General features: G+C 31.7%; 2 protein-coding genes across 3 annotated transcripts; both read left to right on the forward strand.

The window, feature by feature from the left end:
• Positions 1-1635: 1635 nt before the first annotated feature.
• On the forward strand, positions 1636-5666 carry LOC137815244 (uncharacterized). Its single transcript, XM_068618351.1, has 9 exons — positions 1636-1874; positions 2996-3105; positions 3867-3935; positions 4119-4234; positions 4335-4389; positions 4678-4798; positions 4978-5025; positions 5109-5203; positions 5351-5666. Exons 1-9 carry the CDS (start codon positions 1796-1798, stop codon positions 5447-5449), a joined length of 792 nt encoding a protein of 263 aa, XP_068474452.1. The 5' UTR covers positions 1636-1795; the 3' UTR covers positions 5450-5666.
• A 5408-nt stretch (positions 5667-11074) lies between these two features.
• Positions 11075-15993, forward strand: LOC137815247 (65-kDa microtubule-associated protein 8). 2 transcript variants are annotated; one of them, XM_068618355.1, is made up of 11 exons: positions 11075-11516; positions 11607-11810; positions 12149-12400; positions 12484-12696; positions 13013-13168; positions 13242-13401; positions 13507-13658; positions 13748-13835; positions 13916-13989; positions 15196-15270; positions 15426-15993. In XM_068618355.1, the coding sequence occupies exons 1-11, from the start codon at positions 11433-11435 to the stop codon at positions 15702-15704; spliced, it is 1737 nt and encodes a 578-aa protein (XP_068474456.1). In that variant the 5' UTR covers positions 11075-11432; the 3' UTR covers positions 15705-15993. The 2 variants fall into 2 exon arrangements, with proteins under 2 accessions (XP_068474456.1, XP_068474455.1); XM_068618354.1 differs by having other exon boundaries at positions 11296-11516; positions 13242-13396; positions 13502-13658.
• The last annotated feature ends 68 nt before the right edge of the window (positions 15994-16061 follow it).

Consider the following 16061-nt stretch of genomic DNA (forward strand, 5'->3'; position numbering starts at 1 on the left):
TGTTTTGGAATAGAGTTCTGGAATTGAAAAACCAAAACTTTATCTCAGAAAAACAATTTCACAATATAAAAAAAATTAAAAAAATCAGAAAATATATTTCAGAAAAATATTCTGAAATTATAAAAGTGTTTCGGAAGTCCAAATAAAAAAGTGTTTCAGCAAACTATTTCCATAAAATATTTTTATCCATACTTTTTTTATTTAAAAATGTTTTAATCGGATACAAAAACTAATTCCCTTAACAATTTAAATAACTATTAACAAAATTATAACTTGTAAAATAGTACAGAAATTAATTCCCTTAACAGTTTAAATTACTATTAACAAAATTATAACTTGTAAATTAATAAAAACGTGGGAGCTTATAACTAGAAAGTAAAGAATGTTAATTTAGCAGTTGAAAGTTTCTCACGAAATTTATAATTATTAGTTCTGTATAATTTGAATATAATATGATAGTCTTACATATTAATATATGTACATACAATATTATTTATTCAATAAATGATATAGTATAATATTTATAATATATAATTCCCTAATATATATTATATTATTATATAATAATAGGGATCAGAATAAATTTTTAATCATTGTTTAACAAATTAATCATAGGTGAATTAATACACTACTAATAAAGTTACTCATATAATTACAACTCATTATTTACCATGCAATTTTAAGTAGTGTGTTAGAAAAAAAAAAAAAAACCATTTGTTGTGAGAAGATATTTTGCTTCTCAAAATGACCACTCTTGCACTAGAAAATCTGAAATGTTGATCTTAAGTGGTTAACAAAAAAAAAAGTATTATGGTTTTCAAATATATTAAAAAATATAATATAAAAGTAATTTACATATATCAAATGAAACAATATATCAGTTACATACACTCAAATATATACAATTCTAACAGGATTTGATCTGACTAAATTATTTAATTTATAAAATTATTCTTTACATTTGATAAATATGTTATTTTATACTTTTCAATAATTATTTTTCTATTTTAAAAGAAATTTCTGCAAGTGTTAAGAAATTATTAAGCAGTAAAGTACTATTAATTTTTTTAAATATCAATTTGGAAGAAATTAAATTTTAGGAGAAATTTTACATTGAATGTATTTATAGTATATTCATTATAAATTTTGTTTTATAAAATATTTTTGTTATTTCTTAAACCTAATTTGAAACTTTTTTAGTTTTTTATGTTATTCAAATTATATATTATTTTATTCTTGTTTTAGCCTCATCATAAGCTATGCACTTACTCCCTTGTGAACACCAATATAAAATAAACTTATTTATATACCTCAAAGTTAACTAACTTATCCATGTTTGCACTTTGTATTATTTATTTTTTAAACTTTGCTTTGAGTTTATGCTACACATTTGCATGTAGTTGATTTTCTCTCTACCATGTTATTTAAAAGAGTTTAGATTAAGAGACTATTAATCTTTATCTTGATTAGGGATATAAAAGTATCAAATGTTCAGAGAAAATAGAGAAGAAGGTTAAAAAAATTGGAACAGAAGTGAGTTTTTGGACAAAACAGTGAATAGGTCAAATGATTCATTTCTATTGGTAAAAGGAGAAGCAGAAGAGACAAAGTTGAGTTTGGAAAAGACAGGGTAGTGTGATGATACAAGAACACTTTTTGTTCTTGTGTTCTTGCTTCCTAGAATAAGTACTAGAGAGAGTGCCACCATCCACCAAAACCAACACCATTTCTCAGATCTCAGAACACAGAGGATTGTTATTGTTACATTAGGATTCACTATCAACAATCACACCATATGGGTTTCATTAGGTTCAATCCCACACCAGTTCCAATTTGGATTTCTTCTCCTTCTTCCTCCCCATCTCACATTGCAGGTTCTTCTCATTTCCCATTGTTCAATGTTATTTCAATGATTTCATTTTTGTTGCACTGGTATAATTCTACAGCAAAAAACTCTTACATGCACGTTCATTGTTTGATATTTAGTTAAAGTTTTAAAGTTAGATTTATATAAAAAAAAACATTAAAGGGATTCATGGCATTTAAATCTCGTGATGTATGATTTTATCTGCAGGATGGTTTTCAGTTAAGCTAATTCATCCAATTTTTCTATTGTTAACCATGCAATTTAGGAGCCATGCATTGAGGATAACATTGGGTTTTGTACAAAAGAATAATAATAATATTGCAATGTTTCGGAGTTTTGAAGAATCCAATGTTACCAAACCGAACAAGAAATTTAATATAGAGAGGTGATAATAAATGAATTTTTGAACGGAATTTGGTGTTGTTGGTTTCGTCACGTCAAGAATGGTGAGGGTCCACTGGAAGAAGAACAACATGTGTGAAACTAGTTAAACCAAACTAAACTAGGTAGATAGAATTTAGGATTTAGGATTGTGTTGTGTTAGTGATGGAGTTGTTAGTTGTTACAGTGAGTGATGTAACAAACAAGGTAGTGGGAATGGTGGGGGTGGGAAGTTACCAAACCAGAAGAACTGAACTAATATAATAACTGGTCACGATTAGAAACACAGAAAAAAAAAAGAACACAAAAGGCCAAAGACAAAAGGGAAACAAAAAAGAGTTGTTTTATTGGTCACATGGTTCGGATAATAAAATGTATGACTATGTAATGAACCTTGATGTTCTCACGTGGTCGTATAGGGCCCTATTGGCCCAACATCACAGCTCACGGTTTGTCCAAGTCATTTTGCTTTTTTGTTTGTCGGGGCAAAAGACGACAATGCACACTGTTTAAATTACCACTCTTTCTTCTTCACCATACGCAACTCCCTCTGATTATGTCCCCTCCAAAGTTATACAATTTGGTTCCACCCAAAACACAACATTCTGCCATATCTCTAGTGCTTTTGATTTGGTCATGCTACAACTTGTGAAATAAAGAAGATAACATTAACATCTTTTTGGTTCTTTTTCTCAACTAAAAGAAGAAAGGGTTGAATGGGAAAATCTCCTGATTGGTTGTATACAGATAATGTAACGTGTGGCTCACCCGCATGGATTGGCAAAGGACTAACTTGTGTTTGCTTCAAGCGTAAGGGAAACTGTCAAAGAATCTGCATCAGTTTGACCCCCTTGCAGGTTTGTGCTTTTTACATCATTCACTGGTTGTGGCTTTCTACTTGAAGAACTGCTCTATAATTTTTAAGCTTTTTGCTTCCTACTTGAATAACTGTTCTATAGTTCAGTTTTAGTTTGTGTCACATTTTCTCTGCAAAATTACTCTCTTAGCCAGAGCATTGTTAGATTTACTTGAACATGTTTTCATGTTGAATGCCACCTTTCTGCTTTGTAGTAATCTCATTGTGTTTATGTAACAATAGAAATTCTCTCTTTCTAAGTTACAATTGAGGTTATCAAAGTTGGCTTTTTACCAGATTGTGTTTCTTTATGAGTTCAAGAAGTTGAGCTGGTTTGTCTATGATTGTCCCTTTTCATACTTCTCAAAGGCTGCAATTTATAAATGTGCAACTGTGTCAATGACAACTTGCGGTGTTCATGAAAGTATTTTTCATGACAATTTGTGAATAACTGGAAACTTTGGAAGCAAACAAACTGTTATAATTTTCAAAGGTGACTTAAAAATTTGATTATAACTAGAATTTTCAGTGAGTGAAATCTTGTTTTGTTTTCTGAGAATAATTGCAGAAACAGTTGTTGAACATGCATTTGAATATCTGTTTCCTCAGCGTCTTTTTTTTATTATCATAAATGGTTTATTATTTTTTCCCTCCTATATTTTCTTGTCATGAATTCACTGAAGACAGAGAGCAATTAGGAAAACAAGAAAATAAAAATGAAAAACGAATTCATTGAGCAGCAACTTTGTACAAATTTTGTAGGAGGAAAGGCTAAGAAGACTAAAGCGCAGAATGAAAGTTTACTTTGATGGTTCCAAGCTTGATCACCAGGTATCAATTCTGCAACATATTATTTTCATTTGCATTGATTGGTGAGGAACTTGCTGCAATACTTTTTTCTGTTAAATTTATTCCAGCAAATTGACATGTAAAGTTGATGGTTCAAGCCATATTGAAATTTTACTTATTCACATATTTCTTGAGATACTCATCCACAAAATTTGTCAAGAACAGGAAGCGTTGAGAGCTCTGTGGTCTGCTTCATTTCCTGGACAGGAGCTTCAAGGCTTGATTTCTGATCAATGGAAAGAAATGGGTTGGCAGGGTAGAGATCCATCTACTGATTTCAGGTTATATTTTTGCCTTGTCAAGTTACCACCCATTTTGAATGTTTTTGTGCTGTTTTAGCTCTTGACATGTTCATTTCTTTTGGACCAATTTTGTGAACAGAGGAGCTGGTTTCATTTCATTGGAGAACCTTCTTTTCTTTGCGAAGACATTCTCAGTAAGATGCTGAACTATATCTTGGTGACACCATTTCAATCCAAGCCTCCCAAATTTGAAAATACTCAACATCATGACAAGTGTTTTTGCCCAACTTCTGCCAAAAATTGACTTATTTGCTTATGCTCTTATGCAATGTTGTTAAAATTGACAAGTGTTTTTGCCCAACTTCTCCCAAATTGACTAATTTCATATACCACTGACTCTTTCCTAGGAGTTACGATATTTTATCTCTTCTCCGATCCTCGAGTTTAACAACATGGCTCTTATGTTCCTTCACTTGTTGCAGATTTCTTTTCAGACCATATTGAAGAAACAAGGAGGAAAAGAAGCTGTTTGGGAGTACCCTTTTGCTGTTGCTGGCGTTAATATCACATTTATGATCATACAAATGTTGGACCTTGATGCAAGTACGTCATGAAAATTATTTTGAACCCAGATGAAAGTTCTTGACTTTGTTATAGCAACACTCACCCATTTAGTTACACAATTCTTGTGGCCTGAGTCTACAAGGAAACTCAAACTAAATAGAAAATGTCATCTTAATTACAACAATATCTCTAATACCAAACTGTTTTTTCACTTGCAGCCAAACCAAGGAGTTTTGTGAGAGCAGTTTTTCTACAAATGCTTTCAGGTTTGAATCAGCAACTGTTTTGAGAGTTTATCTGTTATGGTACAAATGCTTACCATTCCTCTACTATTATCATACATTTGCAGAAAATGAATGGGCATTTGACTTGCTTTATTGCGTGGCATTCGTTGTTATGGACAAACAGTGGCAGGAGAGAAAGGCTACATACATGGAGTTTAATGTAAGACTCCATTATGTACTTGCTAATCTATAAAAAACAGTGTAGTTTTGGAATAATTAACAGTAAAATGCAATGTTATTAGTATGATACATGACATGGTTCACCATGTGTAGCTTATTTTCAAAGGGGTTTCTATTATTATTGCAGGATGTACTGAAATCCACGCGTGTTCAGATAGAGAAAGAGTTGCTGATGGATGATGTTCTAAGGATTGAAGACATGCCTTCTTACAGTCTTCTTTGTTGAGAAGTGGCTGAATTGGTTATGGTGAAGATACGTGACAGCATAGTTTTGTGTACATCTTCACTTGCTTAATGAATCACTTACCTTTAATCTGTGACAACTAGCTAGTGATTTATTCTCATCATTGCTCACATGTGCTCAAGAGTTTTACATCTTTACATTGATTGTATGAGATTTTCTCTTGGAAGTTTTGACTAATTAGAGATTATTCTTATATCAATTGTACTTGCACTAACTATATGGGAGAGAGTGTCTTCTGAATCCATCTTCACTTTGCCTTTCCGGTTCTTTCTTTTCTCTGTCCACTTCTTCTCTCGGTCACTCGTGTTTTTGGAATTACTTTCTGGTCTCTCGGTATGGGGTGTGGTACCCGCAGGAATTCTCCGAAACTAAAGTCAGTATTTATACTAATCATTCATCCGAAAAAACTAAAAAACTGAACTAAACACTCTATCTATTTATACTACTTGTTAATGAATCTGTCACGTCATATTAATCCGTCTGCTTATTTGTTATTAATTGATTTTAAATACTTAATTAACTTCATTTATTTTAACAAGTTCATTACATGCTAAAGCTACAGTTTTAGAGTTTTGTTTTACCTTGCTTCACGAGCTCCTCCAAATCATTGTTCCCACAAGTTCTTTCTTATTCTGGTATTCTGCAAATGTGTACAAATATTTCACATGAAGAAAGACATGTTAGAGTGTGTTTGGACGTGTGTAAGCAAACTTGATTCTCAATAATAAAATTTTCAAAAATATATTTCAGCTAAAGTTAATGTTGAAACGATGTGATTTATGTTTGACTATTTTTATTATGAAAGCAATTTATTAAGAAAAATCACTGTAATTATTCTACTCAACACAAGTAGTTCTAAATTGTTTTTTTTTTCAGAATCGACTTTGGAGTCATAATTAAAATAATTTTGCTGATATTTCAACATGATTTGGAAAAGTTCAACTTTTGAAACTAAACAAAAGCTTAATTAATACACTTTTGCCGACATGAAAAGTTTTTCCAAATGGATTATGATAGAATTTAATTGTCATACATGATGGTAAGTCTAATGATTTTAAATAATTTAATAAATCAATTTCAAAATGATTATTATAAAAGTCAACCTTTTTAATATATATCAAGTAATGATTAAATATCATTGGAAAATTATGCTGTAAAATTGTTATTTTAAATTCTCCTTTAATAATGGATGATGAGATATTTGTATTATTTTATTGGAGCACAACGCAATACGAAGATTTCTTCTAGACCCTTATAAATACGAATTTTTTAATTTACTTTTCCTAGAATGTATAATTTGGAAGTAAAAAATATATTTTGGAATTGAAATTCATTTTTGGATTATACATTTCAAAAGTAATAAAATGGAAAATTTCATATTTGTGTAATGTAGAAGAAATTAATATTTATGGGGTGTGGAAGAAATGTATGGAGGTGCATGGAGAAATGTGCCATTTTCCTACATCCTTACTTCTTGTGAAAGCCCAGAAATTTAAAAAAAAAAACTACATTGTCTCAATTTTTTTATTCAATTTTCTGAAAGTATTGAAATTATGTATAATTTATAAAGTGAAAATACGTTTCAGATAACACAATTCCTAATTATAAACTTAATAATTCTAGATTGGAGTATAAAAAGGTATACTTCTACTATAAATTCTGAAAGAGTTGATGCAATTTTTTTATTCTTGAAGAGTTCACATGAAATTATTTTTTATACGTGTCCCAATAATAAAACAATAATACCACTGGATTAACTCTTTGGAAATAAAAAAAATGGGGTCAACTCTTGCAAAATATTTGGTAGGGTGTCCTCGATAATTCAATCTAATATTGTCAATTTTATAATTACAAATTATATTATCTTAGATACAATTTTATTATTTAGATCATACCATGCACCTAATGATTATAAATATTTCTTCATTTTCTTATGGTTAAGAACCTACTCTTATTTTAATTTTGATAACACGAACTCTATATATTGAATCAAGGGAATCATATTTCAAGACAAGGATTTTTCACTGAATTCCACCGTTTAGTGGTGATAACTCCATTTCTTTAGCATAGTTTATATATAGTCAACAAACAATTAGATTAGCTATAACATCTCTTTCCCTAAATAATTTATTTCCTCTATGATAATGAGTGATATTTGCTTTGACTCTTATTATAATTTTTTTTTAAATCCCATATCATATCTGAATGCTGCAAAGATATATCTTATGTTATTTATCCTGTTTAGGTCGAATGGCCGAAAGGTCGAAAAGCTGAAAGGTCAACAATAAAATTAAATACTAAACAAAAATGAATAAATAATTAAATAGTAAAACTACTATAACAAAGTCCATTAAATTGGTCCAAGTACGGGTAGTATGTTTAATAAATATAAGGTATAAAGAGTAAAGATCAAATTGGGTTTAAGGCTCAATAAGGGAGTACTATAAATAGGTGATCAACACAAGGGGTAAGTAGAGTGAATTTTATCCGATAATTAACTAAAATTGATTATGACTTTATCATCGGAGCTCCTTGCATATGCACCCACTTATCCGAGAGTTGATACTGAAACCAAAAATCGATAGTTCCAATTGATCAAACCTAGCGAGTGAGACTTCACAATTTATATCCAAGCCCTAACCCAAATCAATCAACAATATAGCCGAAAGCCCAAACCCAAATAGAAGATCGAGAAACTGTCAGATCCAAAGAAAAAGTTGTTTGTTTCCAGGTTCTATAAGTTCTAGGTCCTATAACAACAATATCAACATTAAGTTTCTCATTGGAATGAGCCACATACCATGCGATTGTTTAATCATCACATAATTTGTGCACCAAGACTACCCTAATGTTGTTAATTTGGAGTCAGAACAGCATTCAAATCTCGTTCAACATTTGCTAATTTAGAAGAGTATGGTGCTATTGAGTTTGCCCTGCAAGCAAGCTAAAAGGAAGCATGCTACTCAAGTGGCATGAAAGTGCATGTGCTCTGAACACAGGCTTGTTACTACTTGTCACCTTAGCATCAACAACAATAAGGGAATCAATACCACTGAACGTGCGTGAATAATTGGAATAGAGTAGCTTCAATTTTATCAATGATCCCAAGTTAACTCAAGAACTTTAAGTCTGTGTTTTAGATATATATGATTAATATTTAGAAAGAGAGTATTGAGTCATTTGTAGAAATTTTATGAGTCAAACAAGATTATTTTTGTAAATAATGTGTTTCGATGCGTTCAATATAGTCTTATATCGCTTAGGAATCAAAGTAAAGATACTTTAAATACATTTTCCTCTCTTAACCTTCTAAGATACATTTTAAGGCCAAAATCAAGATGAAACTTTGAGCTTCAAGGCGAATAATGTTTCGGTACTATTATAGTCTCACATCACTTAGGAGTCGAGGTTAATGGCAGTTTGTATACTCTTTCCTCTTCCAACCCACTGAGGCATCTTTTTAGGATAAAACCGTGACGGAACATCGACCTCCAAAGCAGACAACACCTCAAATGTTATGATTGACCCTAACGATATTATCTCTTGGACTTGAGGTCAAAACTTTGACGCCGTCTGTGAAAACGAAAATATATCCCAAACCGTTTAACTAAGGGAACCAATAATATCTTAGATGCAGTGATTGATCTTCGTGATTCCATCTCAACATATGTAAAACTTTTTTTTAAAAAAGGGTAAGGGAATGAGGTGTTAATGATTGCTGTGTTCCCATGCTTGAGGAAGTGGAACCAAGGTGTAGCGTAAAATTCAGCTTAGCTAGCTACAAGTAAATGAGGAGATTTCAGTCCTTATCATTTACCAGCAACTTAGTGTCCATCACTGATATCTTATCAAGTGTAAATATTTCAGAAAACTACACATTCCACCAATCAGAAAATTAATAACCATCTTTTAAATTAAAATTTAGAACCCAAGTTTTAGATATTGTTGCCTTTTGGATACCATGTGCTCTGAATTGTGATGCTAACCATTTCCTTTTGAATTTTTTTTTCTTTAACACTATCCCCAGTAAAAAAACATATATTTAACAAACACTTATAATAATATTTTAAATTAAAAAATAAAATATTAACTTATTAAAGTGTGAGATGTATGTTTTTACTGTTTCCATGAATATATCAACATTTTTTTTCTTTTTTACTTGTTGGCCTCTCCTCATAACAAATATAGCAGGAATGTTCCTGTTGTACTTACAAGCCTAATTTGTTTGAGACATTTGATCACAAAGTTCTTAGTAGGATTCTGTTTCTTTCACCTAATCATTTTCTTTTACCCTCTTTAGTAGGGATTAAATAAACCACTTAAAAGGAAATGTCCATAGAAGTGAAAATTCTTTAGTATTACCCAGAAAAACTGAACAATTAGAATGTTTAGTTAATCGTATTTATCCATATCAGAAGATGAAAAAGAAAGGTCAACAAATCTATAGGATAAAAAATTTGCACATGCAAAGAATTGTTCAAAGGTTTATACTATACACAGGTCCATGTGTAATGTGTAGAACACATGTATACGTGCAGAAGTCGCATGCAAAGGATTGCATAAATGACATCATGATTTGTACTCATTTGTTTCTTTATTAGCTCATCAGTGTGTTAAAGCAAATTCTTGTCTTCCTTAAACCTTATTTTTGTTTTTGGGTAAAGACAGAATTGATCTCTTGTATTATCCGTGAAATGTTGTCACTTTGCAATGATTGAGAAGGGAACAATGTTTGTTTTCACTGGTCCATGCAGATTAACATAATATTTCCAATAAAAAAACGTGCTTCTTCAAATTAAATTCATCAATTATTCAATTAGGTAGCTTATACCTTTTATACTACTTCAATTTTTTATACTATATTATAACTTCTAATATTATTATTTTAATATTCTTTTTTATAATTTAATTACAAATTTATCTTTTATTTTTAAATTTATCACATCAAATTATATACAATTCTAAAAATTGTCAAACTATCATGCTAATAATATACTCTTTAATAAACCCATTTTAATATATTTTTATTATTAATTGAAATTGACTGAAGATTTAGAAAGTGAAAAAGACTTGTTATATGAAAAAGTAAGAACAGTAATTTTATATATTTTTTAATATAACAAACAACAAGTGTACTGAAAATGTGTTATTAATATTTTCTTCTGACTGAGAATTGTCCTCTCTTTTTCTGAACATTCTTTTCTCCCTTAATTTGATTAAAAAAATAACTCAAAGGCATGCCGAATCTGAAGGGGTGTATTGTAAAATTCATGAATGCAGTATTCTGATTTAATAAATTTCATCTTTATGCTGCCTTTCGTCTTTGACAAGACACAGCTCAGCTTTACTTTGTTGCTGAATAGGGTAGAACGTTTTATTCAGAGTTTTTATTAGAACTCACAATATACGTGATAATGATGGCGTACTAAATTCAATCTCACTTCTGGAAGCTTGCAAGAAAAACAATCAACTTGAAATCCATTACAAAAAGCAAAAAATAATTATTTCATACTTATCTATCCCAATCAAGATCAGCATCATATATTTGTGAAAGATAACGTAGGAATCAAGTCCTAAAATATAAAAAGTGCTATACTTGACAGAGCCTGGTGCAAAACACATATCACATCTGACATCACTGAATAAGGAAGTCCATCAATTTTAGGTTCCAAAGACAGAGACATATGTAATACAATTTAAACAAAATAAAAGAGGGGGGAAAAGGTAAAGCCTGAAGGATCAAATAACTGGCTGATTCTTGAACCCAAAGCTTACATTACCCACTTCTGCCATCCTTGTCTTTTAAGCAAAAACTAATACCAAATGCAAATACTATCCCCACTCACACCAAAACTTCTTTCTCAACATTCATGAATTTTGCTTCATTCAGTTTATTATCCACGAGTCTTTCTCCTTAGTAGTCTCTGAGCTGTTTGATCTATACTGAAGGGTACATTCAGATCAAATGGGTTCATTCCAGACACCAATTGGAATGAGAAGTTCTACATTGCTAGAGACTTCATGTGGGTTCCTGTTGCAGGAACTGCAGGCAAGAGGCTTATTTGTTTCACATAATACTATGTATGTCTTTAGATAACTCCTGTTAGATTTCATGTTTTCTTATCTTGAATGAATGCAGATTATATGGGATGAAGTTGGAGAAGATAAGTTCGAAAGGGAGAAGGTTCTTCTAGATTTGGAGCAGGAGTGCCTTGAAGTTTACAGAAGAAAAGTTGATAGAGCAAATATATCTAGAGCTCGTCTGCATCAGGAACTGGCAGAGGCCGAGGCTGAATTCACTCACCTTCTTTTGTCCCTTGGTGAACGATCTCTACCTGGGCGGGTACTTGCTCCTTTTAATAATCTGCAATTAGTAGTTAAACAATCACAACTAATAGCCATGATAAGCAAATAGGATCCTATTTGATACCATCTAAAATTATTGATTGAATAACATTTATGCTTTCAATTACGTCTCATTGTTCAAATTCGACACCATCTTCTGTTATGCAATAATTTTGAAAATTATATTAGAAAATTGATATGTTGCTGAGCCAACCTTTAGGAAGCAACACAACATTTGCAAGAGAATCTTCTTAAATGTAACTTCCATGATTAAATTTGTGCTTTCCACAAGACATCATGAATCAGTCTGGACTGATGACAAAACTAACTGAACAGCCGGAGAAAAGAGCAGGTTCACTAAAAGAGCAGCTAGATTCGATCACCCCAGCACTCCAGGAAATGCGGTTGAGGAAAGAAGAGAGGCTAAACCAATTCCGAGCTGTGCAAGGTCAAATTCAAAAAAATTCTGCAGAAATTGGTGGTAACTCGGACAATGAACCTTCAAACATTGTCGTAAATGAGAATGATCTTTCACTAAAAAGGCTTGAGGAGTATCAGAATGAGTTGCAAAGACTTTACAATGAGAAGGTACCTTGAAGCCATTTATGTTTTTTACCGGTAGCCTTCAAAATTGTGACATTTCAAATAATTTATTGTGATTTCATTTGAAGAATGAAAGACTTCAGCAAGTGGAGAAATACATAGACATGATACACAGCTTGTCCACGATCTTGGGAAAGGATTCTTCTGCAATCATCATGGAAGTTCACCCAAGCTTAAATGATTTGTGTGGAATAACAAAAAATATAGGTGACACTACCTTAGATAAACTCAATATCACAGTGGAGTCCCTCTTTGAAGAAAAGAAAAATCGGCTGGACAAGGTAGAATACTACTATTTTTTTTGTTCTATGTAAACATTGTTAAATTTGAAAAGCTTTTCTGTTATTAAAGGAACTCGAAAACATCTTTTAGCTCTGATGGCTATAACGGTGACAGTTTTTTCCTTAAAATAAATAAACAAAAGAGAAATCTGGGGCATAAAAGTATTAAACTTTTGATATATTATTGGAGTACTAACCTGTTGGGTGACTATTGTAAAATAACTGCGTGAGGAAGCTTCAAGTATTTCTGTATTTTTCCCTTCACTCATATGCTTTCCATTTCACTAGTTTGTCATATTCTTGATATATTTTACAGCTTCACCATTTAGGCAAAGCACTGTCAAATCTATGGAATCTTATGGACACGCCATATAGTGAGCGACACCCATTTTCTCATGTAATCCATTTGTTGTCACTCTCATCAGCAGAAGTAACAGATCCGGGAAGTCTTACACTAGAAATAGTCCAGCAGGTAGATATCTAACTTAAATGATCCACAAAATATCAGAAACTCAATTGTTTAAAAACCCATAACTTTTTACAAGACTGAAGCTGAAGTCAAGAGACTGGATCAACTAAAAGCAAGCAAGATGAAGGAGCTATTCCAGAAAAAGCAGGAGGAACTGGAGTTGATATGCAAGAAATCACATGTGGAGATTCCTTCAAGAGAAGAGATGAACAATATAATTAACCTCATAAACTCAGGTGAATCTAAGAAACTAAGTAATGTGTGTCTTTTCCCTTCCAGAAACTGTACAGGCCTATTTACTTTAAAACATCAGACATGAAATTGACTTACATTTACCTCAGGGGAGATTGATCATTCGGATCTCCTCTTGAGCATGGACGAACAGATTTCGAGAGCAAAAGAAGAGGCTTCTAGCAGGAAGTCTATCATGGAGAAAGTGGAGAAGTGGATGCTAGCACGTGATGAGGAGCGCTGGCTAGAAGAATATAGCAGGGTTAGAATTTTCATTTGAACCGATCTTCAGAAATAGGTTTAAAGGGTAAATTATCTATAGTATGTCTCACAATCCAAGTGTGCTATCAGGATGAGAATCGATACTCAGTCAGTAGAGGAGCTCACAAAAACTTGAGACGTGCTGAACGAGCCCGTATAATGGTCAGCAGAATACCAGGTACATCTATATAAACAGACAATTTAGACCAACCGGCTGCAAACCCACATGTACTTACAAACAGTGATTGCGATTTCCAGCTTTGGTAGATATGCTAATAAAAATGACTAGAAGTTGGGAAGAAGAAAGAAACAAAGTTTTCTTGTATGATCAGGTAAGACATCTTACACTCAGCAACACTTAGAATATTTATGCTCAAAAGGTATAGAAGAAACGGTCTAAATAATTCTTAAAAGGGAATAAGTGAGATTTTGAACATTCAGAAAACATCCAGCATTTATGCGAGGTTAAATAAGTGTGTGCGCAATGATGTTATAGGCGTACACACAGTTAGTCTCAGATAAACTGATTGATATCAAGTATTAAAGCAGAGAAAACTTGCAGGAGCCATTCTATGAACAGTTTGTTTTCATCATATAATCAAGCCATTTAATAACTTTCTTGAAAGGATTTGTGGGAAAGTTGGTTATATATATTTTTTTTATAGAAATTAATAAGTTATATATTAACTACATATACAAATTATATTTTAATATATAAATATAACATTTATAATTTCTTTATTAATTATTAATATTAATTTTCTTATTATAATAAAATAATTAATAATTAATAAATAAAAGTTTAATTTTAATTATTAATATGTATTTTATTAATATTTAATATTTTTTTATTTTAATTTATTTTAATTTTAATATATATTTCTAAATTCTTTTATATTAAATTATTTTATCTTTTTCTAAAATTTATAATATTTATCAAAATTGTAAACTTACACTTTATATATTTAAAAAAAATAAAAAATAGTTCACAACCATCACATCACTCAAAAACTTCAATAAACTTTCCTCACAAGTCTATTTTAACATACCCTAATTCAAACAATCCCACTTTCTTCTCAAATCACTCTAAATCCACTTCCTAAAATCTCCTCCCTAATCCAAACACATCATTAGTAGCATAATGATACACCTAGCCAATGTCAAATTGTTCAACTAATGGCAGTAAATATTTTGCCATAGGAGCAATAATGAAATTCTAGCATCTTCTATTATGAAATGTGCCACATTGCAAACTCAGTCAATCAAGTAATGCCATAAACCATCTATAGATAGCAGTAACACCTCAATACCTCACAAAAAAGATGATAAAAAAACCCTAAAGAATTCAAGAGGTAAATCATGTAGTACACTTCTAGACTACTAGCTTTATTCATGTTGACATCAAATGGTTTCAGAAGCCGGACAATGTATCAATTTCTTTACTCTTGGTCCAGCATATACGTTTGTGATTTCACTTTAATAGTATGATGCTATGGTTTGTTGATTGACAACAGCATACACAAATGATATCTACGTAGGTACCTCTGATGGCTATATTGGAAGAATATAACTTACTAAGACGAGAAAAAGAGGAGGATATGAAAAGACAGCAGGTGAGTGTTCGATAGACAGTGACAGATAGCTCCATACATCAGTTTGAACATTAAATTCTGGTTAAAACTAAGTTGTTTGTGAAAAGACTCTTGCCACGTGAATTGCTATGCCCTAACAACCTTATCCCTACCCCTTTTTCGTGTTTGGTTTTCAGCCTTGGGAAAAAAAGAGGATTCAAAGCCAAGTAGTTGAGCTAGACAATACTTACACGTCAAGACCCACCACCAGCAGTAGACGTCTGCCAAGTAGAAGCTTGAATGGAGCTCTAGACAGTTCAGTGATCATGAACAGAAGGCTTTCTATGGGAATCCAACAGCTTCCATCCAACAGCATAAATTCAGGAAATCAAGGCTTGTCTAACATTAAGGATGGAAGCAATGCCCTAAGGAAAAAGATTTTTGGCGACCTTGCCTTCACCTCTCATATGAGATGAGGCATCATCTACAGTATCAACACATTACATACCGTTTTCCCCTTAAATTTCTTTGTCAGAAACCTCGATTTTGACTGAAATTGCTACAGAAAGCTTGCTGACCTGCAAAAAAAATAAGCGTGGAGAATTTAATGTACTTGGGTTCCTAATATTAAGTTGCCGTTTCATTGTTTCACTTGCAATTTTTGCATCATGTATTCCTGTTTCAGAACCAGGATAGCAAGATGCATTTATTGATCTAGAAGTACTATAATCACAAAAATAATCTCAAGAATTTGAATGATTATAACTGTGCTTGTACTCACATTGCATCACATTGAACATGATTTCACAGTGATATAAAGATTCCCGTTCAAC

This window comes from Phaseolus vulgaris, chromosome 1, assembly GCF_000499845.2.
Source record: "Phaseolus vulgaris cultivar G19833 chromosome 1, P. vulgaris v2.0, whole genome shotgun sequence".
NCBI classification, from domain to species: domain Eukaryota; kingdom Viridiplantae; phylum Streptophyta; class Magnoliopsida; order Fabales; family Fabaceae; genus Phaseolus; species Phaseolus vulgaris.